At 42.3% G+C, this 9,306-nt stretch overlaps 1 protein-coding gene across 1 annotated transcript; it reads left to right on the forward strand.

The window, feature by feature from the left end:
- Positions 1–3,568, forward strand: LOC106378217. Its single transcript, XM_013818378.1, has 9 exons — positions 1–327; positions 434–895; positions 1,020–1,631; positions 1,715–1,855; positions 1,958–2,065; positions 2,142–2,288; positions 2,366–2,700; positions 2,793–2,874; positions 2,960–3,568. The coding sequence occupies exons 1-9, from the start codon at positions 1–3 to the stop codon at positions 3,566–3,568; spliced, it is 2,823 nt and encodes a 940-aa protein (XP_013673832.1).
- The last annotated feature ends 5,738 nt before the right edge of the window (positions 3,569–9,306 follow it).

Raw genomic sequence — 9,306 nt, forward strand, 5'->3', positions numbered from 1 at the left:
ATGGAAGAAGAAGATCGCTCATCTCCACCTCTACGCATTCCAGACAGGATTTTCGCGGTGGACCATGAACCAGTCGGCGTTAGAGTAACGCCATACCACAAACCCTATGCCATTAGGCAAATACTCAACACTCTCGATCCTGAAGAAGTAGACACCATCAGGGGCTCATCGTTCGGGAAGCTTATTGTGATTGGGGAGAAGCCTTCTTTCTCCGGACGTTTTGGCCGTTTCATAATCTCCAAGCAGCTATTAGTCTCAAGCAAACACGAAGCTTGGTTCATCTTCGCAGGCAAACCTGTACGTTTTTCTCTTCGAGAGTTCGCCTATGTAACTGGGCTAAACTGTCGCAAGCTTCCCAAACACACAAAAAAAAAGAGCCAAGAAAATTATCTCGGAAAAACCATACTGGGGGGAGCTTTTTGGGACACTGAAGGAGGTCCCCGTCACTTCTGTTGTAAGAATGCTAAAGAAAAGAACCGTCAAAGATAGCTGCATTCGTGTGAAATACGCTCTATTAGCTTTACTAGCTGCTGTTATTCTACCAACCACGCACACACCGCGTATCTCACACGATCACGCAGAGCTTATCAAAGACATAGATGATTTCTTTGCATACCCATGGGGCAGAGTATCCTTTGACATGCTCATGAGTAGTATTAAAGAGAGGAAGGAGGTTTCACTGTCGCAAAACACCATTGCTCTGAAAGGATTTGTGCTTTCACTACAGCTTGTAATGGTCGAAGCCATCCCTGCTCTAACAGAGGTTGTCAACGATGGATCCTCATCTGGCTCAGAAAGTGACGGCTGTGAGGAAGATGATCTAGTAGATGAAGATAAGAATGGGAAGCGGAGCCTCAGCCCGGGTCATGCTCGCGTCATTGACGCAGCTGGAGAGGTACATATTACCATTACCCATACTTATTCACGTCCTCAGTCAAAATGTGAAATAGTACAATTTGAGCACTGTCTCCATTGCAACCAACACTGACTTCTCGTTACTTTTTTACTTTGCGTGGTAGGTCGCAGTTCATTCTATAATAGTAGAAGACAAAGAACACTTCAAAGCGTCACCTGATCTTGGCTGGTCGGACGACGAGGAGGATCCTATCGTGGACAATTTGATGAGTCTACTCGAGCAGCAATTTCCCTTCAACAAGTCAAGCTTTACCGGTGGCGTAACTAAGCTAGAGGTCAATAGGATGCGCGAAGATGCAAAAACAGAGGCAATTAACCAGAAAACAGTGAAGCCAAAGCAGACAAAACAGACAACAACCTCAGAGGTCATAGATGTTGAATCAGTTGCATCGATGGTCAGAGACAAAGTTAGAGAAGATCTTTCCCGGATTGAGAGGCAATTAAGCACGCTTTCTGAATCTTTTATCACCTTCCAAACCAATGTCCTAGAAAGAATCCAACAATTGGTTCGTAAATCGGAGGTTTCTTCTGGCCAGATACCAGTTAGCTCTTCAGCGCAGACTGAAAATGTTTCCAATGTCCCTAGAGATGGCCAACATCGAGACATCAGGCGCACTTCACCACACTGTGTAGGTATTCATACCGAATCCGCCCAAAATGATATTATCAACGACGCTATCCGATTCGCAAACCAAACAACATCATTGCCTGTCGATGTAAGTTTTTCAATAACCAGACAAATATTATGTTAACCAGATAATTCTCTGAGGTTGTATACATAATATTCACCACTTTGCAGGGCCTGAACGGAGGACAAGGGATTCAGCCAGTGATACACACCGGAAATCAGACACAGCGCGACAGCCATGAAGAGATGATAACTGACCATCCCCCCGGTGCAATCCTATTCTCAAATCAAGCAAATACATTTTATGTCGATGTAAGTTTCTCAATAACCGGCTACACTATGATACCAGCCGATTAACACGATGACTCCCTTTGATTCTTTTCTAAGTCTTTAGTGATATTTTCTTGTTAATAGGTTGCCAGTAACACATCTGCATCGTTGGTCGTTGACAATCCCCCACCAACATATTCCCTTGGCCGTGAAGGAAAAGTTGCTGATCATAGGCAATGTTCAGCAGATATGGTATGTACCACTTTGTTTTAGGTAGCACTGCGCCAGTTCTGTTCCATTTGCCTAATTGAGTCTAATTACTTTGCAGAACCTTGACCCTGAGTTACTATTCACAAAACCAACCTTCTCCCTAGGTCTAACTCAGGAGGAACGTCCACACCTGAAAGAGACTGTCACTGAAGGGGTTAGCATGTGTGAAAATGATGTTGATCATAGTCAAAGCTCACCAGATACGGTACGTACAACTTTGTTTCAGGTTGCACAGCGCCACACTGCTCCCTCTGCCTAATTTGAGTCTAATTAATTTTGCAGAATCTTGACCATGAGTTACCATTCCCAAAACCAACCTTCTCCCTAGGGCTAACTCAGGAGGAACGCCCGCACCAGAAGGAGGCTGCCACTGAAGGCGATACTACGTGCGCAAATGCTGCTGGCAAAGAAATTTGCGAACAGGATGATCAGCTGGGTGCCTGCCGGAAAAGTAAGAGACTTAAGGCCCTACCCAAGTCTCTGGTGGGACAGTATGAATGCGACATGCGTCTCCTCAATCGGGCCCGAGTAGCATTTGTAGATCCCGACAACATAGGCGGGAACATTGATTACGCTGCTAAGTTCTCTTCCCTCCTCGATAAACTGAAGACACCATTGTAAGTTTATATTCTAGATGGTCAAATTAATTGCTAGCTGTATAATTATTTAAGATACCGTCTTCTAAACTTTCTTGTACGTCCTCATGTAGTACAATACACATTGGCCAATCAACGCTAGAGAGCAATGACCTAAAAGAGCTTGTTCAAAGATCCTCTCCCTTGCCACCAAAGGTTTGTTCATCTGCCCTGCAATGTTATTGGTGTGCTGCTAGGAATATTGTACCTTAATATTATTGTTTTTAATTTTCAATAACAGGTGGTTGATGTTCTCATTGGCCATATCAGTTCACAGTTTACGCTAAACTCACCCCCAAACCAGTCCAACCACCCTGTGTTCATGGACACTCAGTTTGTTTCCCAGCTCTCAAAACTGTTTACCAAGTTTTCTAAGATGTCCAAGAAAGAGTCCTTCCGGTTTCCCAGCCATATACTTGAGCGAGTACGAAGTTATCCAGACGCTGACCGTTACTATCTTCCTTTCATTCTCGACAGAAAACACTGGGTCGGTGTTTGCGTTGATTGCAGCAGCTGGTCAATTGTTCTGATGGACTGCAACATAGAACTCAGGACTGACAGCATGATGGTGAAAGAGGTTACTCCCATTGCTCAGATGTTTCCATACCTGCTGAAACAATGGGGTAAACAGCTTCTGCACAAAGATGCTAGAGCATTTCCCATTGAGAGACCTCGTAGCATTCCGCAAAATACATCTCATGCGGACTCTGCTGTGTCAGCCCTTCTTCTCGTGCAAGCTCACGCCGTCGCAGGTGTCAACCTCTGCAAATGCATTACCCCTGATAAAATCGGCAGCGAAGTTGAGAGGCTGGCGGTTATGTTTTACGAAGCCACCGTGGGAATGCTCTAAACCGTCCTACCGTCACTCCTTTATGTCATGCACATGTGTGTTTGTTGTTTTTGCTAAGTCTCTCTATCTATGAAAACGGACTATCGTACTGCTTATCATACTCTTATGCTTTTTATTAGGTCTTTTCTACGTTTCAATAACTCTTATGAAAAATAAAGAGAATCATGTTGATCGAACTCTTATAATGTCGATTTAAGTTTAATGAAGGTGTTATATATTCTGTAGCCATATACACTATGGACTTCCCTTAAATTATTAGCCAGCTCTTGAAATCGAATGTGTAGCCAATATTCCTTTCATCATTGGTTACAAATCTCTAACACATGTGATGAAAAGAATGCAATATGTCCAGAAGTATGTGATGCATGACAAGTAACAACATTGTTTCTGATTGTTGTATGTTTTACAACTACTCAATTCCAGTATAGTTACCTGGTTCTACTCGGAAACGGGCGGAGATACGATGAACCATGTTATTGTCTCATAACTGGGCACTACCCCCTCTAAATTTTCTATTTACCGTTATTCGAACATGTTAACCGGCTATTATGTTAACCGTCTAACATTACGGATGGTTGGTTTAGCTATTTCTTTTTGTTTTTAAACATGTTAACTGTCTAACATTATAGATGGTTGGTTTAGCTAGTTCTTTGTGTTTTTAAACATGTTTACCGTCTAACATTACGTATGGTTGGTTTAGCTAGTTCTCTGTGTTTTTTAACATGTTAACCGTGTAATATTATGATTAACCGTATAACCTTTCGAGTAGACTTTATTTAATATTTTTCTACTAGCCAACCATCCATCTTTCAGAAATGTATGTGTTTCTAAATATAAATTTGGTTTACAGTTTATAAATTGATTTTCCATCAAACCACTATCATCACCATCTTTCTGAATATACAATTCTTACTTGTCCAGACAAGCGTCAAATTTAGTAGGGAATAAAACCTTTATTTATCATAACTTTGCGATATTACCACTAATCCAACAACCCATACAAAGCAGAAAGCTACAATATAATACATAACAAAAGTTTTATTTTAGCCCTGCTGAACTGAACTATCCTCTTTCCATACAACTCTCCCACGCAACCATCTCCTTCCCTCGGCTTGCTACTTTTTCTTATATTGGACGCTTGCATGTCGCCTTGTTATAGTTCAGACCCTTGCACCTGCTGCATACAATTCTCCTACGGACGCATTTCATCTGATAAGCCACACAACACCCATAGCCAACCCAGCATTATATTAGTTTACGTAATGCAAATATATATGAACAAGCGATAAGTTTGGATTGATAGACATTACCAATTTCTCTCCACGCGAGAAGAACCTATGTTTCTTCGGCCTACCCGAGGGGCGTCTCGTTGCTGGAGGACTAAGGCGCCGGCCATTGAAGATAGCATCATTCTCTGGAAATCCACTGTAATCCCCAACCGGCACTATCCTCTCCTGATAAGCACCCCTCAGCATACTTACGTTGTAAGCTTCCATCACTAAATTCTCAACCAACACACCAGACTGCAATGCCGCAGCTATCGCGTGTGGACATGGGATACCATGAGCATCTGAAACGCAAAACAGCTACAAGTTTTGTTAGCGAGTTTCACATGAAAGCTTCCTCCCTTCTTGTCCCGCACCTCGAACTCGCCATCAGCAATATTAGTTACCTCGTAACCCCCTGTCATCTCAAAGTTTCTTGTTACAATCCCGAGCACACGGGGCGATAGGGCGTTGTTATTCCTATTTGCTGAAGTTCTCCTGCTTGCAAACCACTCCGTCAGCTTCCCTCTAACGTAATCAACCAACCGGATAACCGGGAACTCTCTCGCTTCGTTTAAGACTGCATTCCACGACTCCGCTAGATTACTCGTCATTATGTCATACCTATCTCCAGGAAAATGCGACCTTGCCCAATGTTCAAACCCTATATCCAACAGGTATTTTGCACAGCCCGCATCCATTTCTTTTATTTCGTTGAACGTTTTGTAGAAGTCCTCTAGCCGGTATGATCTAGCTGCTTTGGCAACCAAGAAAGGCAGGTGCCTTCCTTTGAAATTTGTCCGGATGTGTCTCTTTAGGTGGACGATACATACACAGTGCCCTGCGCCAGGATATACCTAGGGATGCACAATAGTAAGTTAAGATTAATGCTCACCGAATTATAACACTCTAACCAGCTAACAAATATTATTTATGGCTACATTTGCATGCACCTTTAATACTCTAACCAGCTAACACTCTAACTGAATTACATTTATCTGTACCTATAACAATCTAACTAGCTAACAAATATTGATTATGGCTACATTTACACAACTCTATAAAACTATAACTAGCTAACAAAAACGGACTTTGGCTACGCATTTCATTAACCTACCAATTCATACTAGGACAGAATAATACAATTTACATTATGCCAAGGATCGCGCCCTTTACCTTGCTTAGGCCTTTGTAAATTGAAGAATTCCGGTCAGAAACAAACACTAAACCCCCAATGTTCGTCACAAACGTTGTTAGCTGCTTGAAAAACCATTCCCATGATGCGTCGTTCTCACTATCAACCACAGCAATAGCCAACGGAAATATTTGGTAATTACCGTCTTGTGCAGAGGCCGTCAACAAGCAACCTGCATACTTCCCTTTCAAGTGAGTCCCATCAACCACAATCACTTTTCTCATATACTGATATCCTTTCACAGAAGCTCCCAATGCCACAAACATGTACTTGAAGCGGTGTTCTCCATCATCTGTGGGCTCTGCGCAAAGATTGGCTATGGTTCCTTGATTCACGGTCACAAGCTTGTTCAGATACGATGGCAAGTGAATGTACGATGCGTTACAAGACCCTTGTACATTATCTATTGCCAAATCTCTCGATCGCCAAACCTTCCAGTATGAGATATTGACGTCATGATCTCCCCGCATCATTTGCCTTATTTCTCCCGGGCGGGGCCCACCCCCAGTACCAGCAAACTTTGTCCTCATTAGCATGCCAATAACAGAAGCCGTGGCTTGATTCTGGTAACCTCCACGCTCGTCTATTGTATACTGGTGCCTACTCTCGTAGGTTCTTATTTCAAACACATCACAATCCTTTAACCTAACCGCATAGACGCGCCATGGACACCCCCTTCCGCAGCACTTTAGGATCATCATTGTTGGATCGGACTTTGCATTTCGGAAACAAAACTTCTGGCTGATTGCGTATAAGGCCATATGCTGCTTGAAATCCTCTCTTGTTCTGAAAATCATTCCAACAGCCAACTTCCCTTCCTGATCACCAACTTCTCCTGAACACCCAAAAAGGCTACATTTTGTTACTAGTGATGTATTAGAGACAAAGGCTATGTTACATATATATTATGGAAGCGGCGGACAACGTAATCATTATGAGTAATAATTATGAAAAAGCATGGTTGGACAGTCCTAACGCTTTAGTTAAATATAAATTTTCACAACTATATGGTCAAGCGGCATTCTCTTTAATCAATAGCTTAGTCTAATGTTGACACAGATACCCTAAATTTAACATAACTTTGCATTTCCATTAATACATTATTTTAAAAGTTATACAACTTACATCATCATTACGAGAAATAACACTAAAAAACTTGGTTAGACAGTCTTAACTCTTTAATTAATTTTCCAAAACAATATGTTAAAGTGCCATTTTTCATAAATAGCTAAGTCCAATGCTGGAACGGTTAAAATACATTGTACACAGATAAATGTAAACATAACTTTGCATTTCCATTCATGCATTATTAGGAAAGTTACACAACTTTCTTACATAGGTTCATATTAAACATAAACGGTTACTCAAAAGTTTACCCCAACAAAAGCCAACCACCCCGGCCAAACTTTATGTTAACCGTTTCCAAAATCCGTACCCTCCTTATTGCAACATAAACAAAATATGACATAATTTAACATTTAAACCCATTAGCTGGTGATGGACTTAAGCGTTTCCAGACCCACCCTCTTTGTCGCTTGCATGAGTTGATCCCTCTGTGGTCTTAGTAGACTTTGTTCCCACCTTTTCTTCCCCTTCTCCGCAAGCTAAGGTTAGCATCAGAGCCGGTGGAGGAAGCCCCTGACTTCCAGCAGAAAGGTTATCACCTATCGGTGGGATTTTAGCTGCGTTGCGTCCCCCTGCATGGAAAACACAACGTATATAAATCATCACTTACGTAAGCTTAAAAAAATAAGTCACCTAACAGAATTTAATTTGGTCTATACCTTTGTCCTCCAATGGGTCCACGCTAACAGATCCAACACCCACTGCAGTTTCGACCACACCACCCACTTCCATGCGGACTGATGTTGCCTTTGGACCAACCTGAGTGCAAATCACTGCAGTGTCGCTGGTGGATGAGGAACCATCATCACCCGTGACCACAACAACTCCCTCCTTCACAACAGCTCCACCTTTTTTTAATCCAAGACCAACAGCACCACCTCCATCGCATTCAGGTAAATCCTCAGTTGACTCTGTCTCATCAGTTGACTTGGTCTCCTCACGCAAAACACCCACCCAAAACACATTCCTACTTGCCTCCATAGCAGCAGCACGCTCACGGTTGCAAAACTCAGGGAAAGTCAGAACATCTATCCCCACATCCCACAACACCGCGGGTGCTTTGGTCTGACCCACAGATTCCTGAATGATACCCTTTCCTTTATCCAGAGTGCCTTGTCCCCCTGTGCAAAATAGAATAATTTAGTTCTGATTAACATTAACCAAACAGAATACATAGTAACATGATATAATATTTGTTAGCGTATCTTATTAACATTAACCAAACAAAATTCATAATGACATGATATAATGTTTTGGTTGCCATCATTTTGTACATGGCTAATTATAAGCACGGTTAGCCGTTCAGGAATTAATTTAACCACCGTAACAAAAAACGTAACCGTACTATATTTTAATTAGCTCATCTACGACTTATGTTTTCACAGCTAACCAGTTTATTGGTTCTGATCCGAATATGGTAACCAGCCAATATTAAACGTTTATTAGCTGGATACAAAATTTTTTGGGTTGAACCACTTACTTTTCAGACCTCCCATGGTTGAATCCATACGCCCAACACCTTTGCTGGCGTCTTCCATATCAGAGTCCTCGTCAAGACAAATCAGCCAAGGCCCTGGCTGTGCCTGCTCGTCCATCTGGCGAGTCTTTTCCTTCTCCGCAAACTCCATCTCCATTGCAACTCTGTAAAATACCACCATCTCTTCCTCACCGAAGATCTCTGTCATGACCTTCTCACTTGTTGCCATCCTTTTGCCAAACACCAACCCTGAGACGTTGATATTTACACACCCACTATGTTAGCCAAGTGCTATAACCTTATAAACTATAGACTATGAAATATACTCTAAATTATATACTCACTCTCGTAAGACGCTTTTGCGTTTGGTCAACAACAAAAGATGAGGAACCGATGTAAAACGGTGAGCGGCGGTTGAAATGGTATTGTGCAACACTCTTCGCCCCCAATGTCACCAACAATGTGAACTCCACCATCCAAGGTCTTCCGGCCATCAGGTCAACGAGCTCGGTCGTACTTCCTATGGTTAGAGGTGGAGAATGACCACTTGGGACAACCATCCATTCAGGTAATCCGTATGTGATAACCATTGGAGTGGTCTCACTGACACCATAATGGGTCCTCACAATCCCCTCAACAGTGGCGAAGCTCTCACCCTCATCCATGTACAAAGACA

Source organism: Brassica napus, chromosome C8, assembly GCF_020379485.1.
Source record: "Brassica napus cultivar Da-Ae chromosome C8, Da-Ae, whole genome shotgun sequence".
Lineage (NCBI taxonomy): Eukaryota > Viridiplantae > Streptophyta > Magnoliopsida > Brassicales > Brassicaceae > Brassica > Brassica napus.

Coding starts and splice junctions, on each gene's coding strand:
- LOC106378217 (XM_013818378.1), top strand. CDS start 1: ATGGAAGAAGAAGATCGCTCATCTCCACCTCTACGCATTCCAGACAGG. Junction 896..1,019: donor TCATTGACGCAGCTGGAGAG/GTACATATTACC, acceptor TTTGCGTGGTAG/GTCGCAGTTCATTCTATAAT. Junction 2,066..2,141: donor GGCAATGTTCAGCAGATATG/GTATGTACCACT, acceptor ATTACTTTGCAG/AACCTTGACCCTGAGTTACT.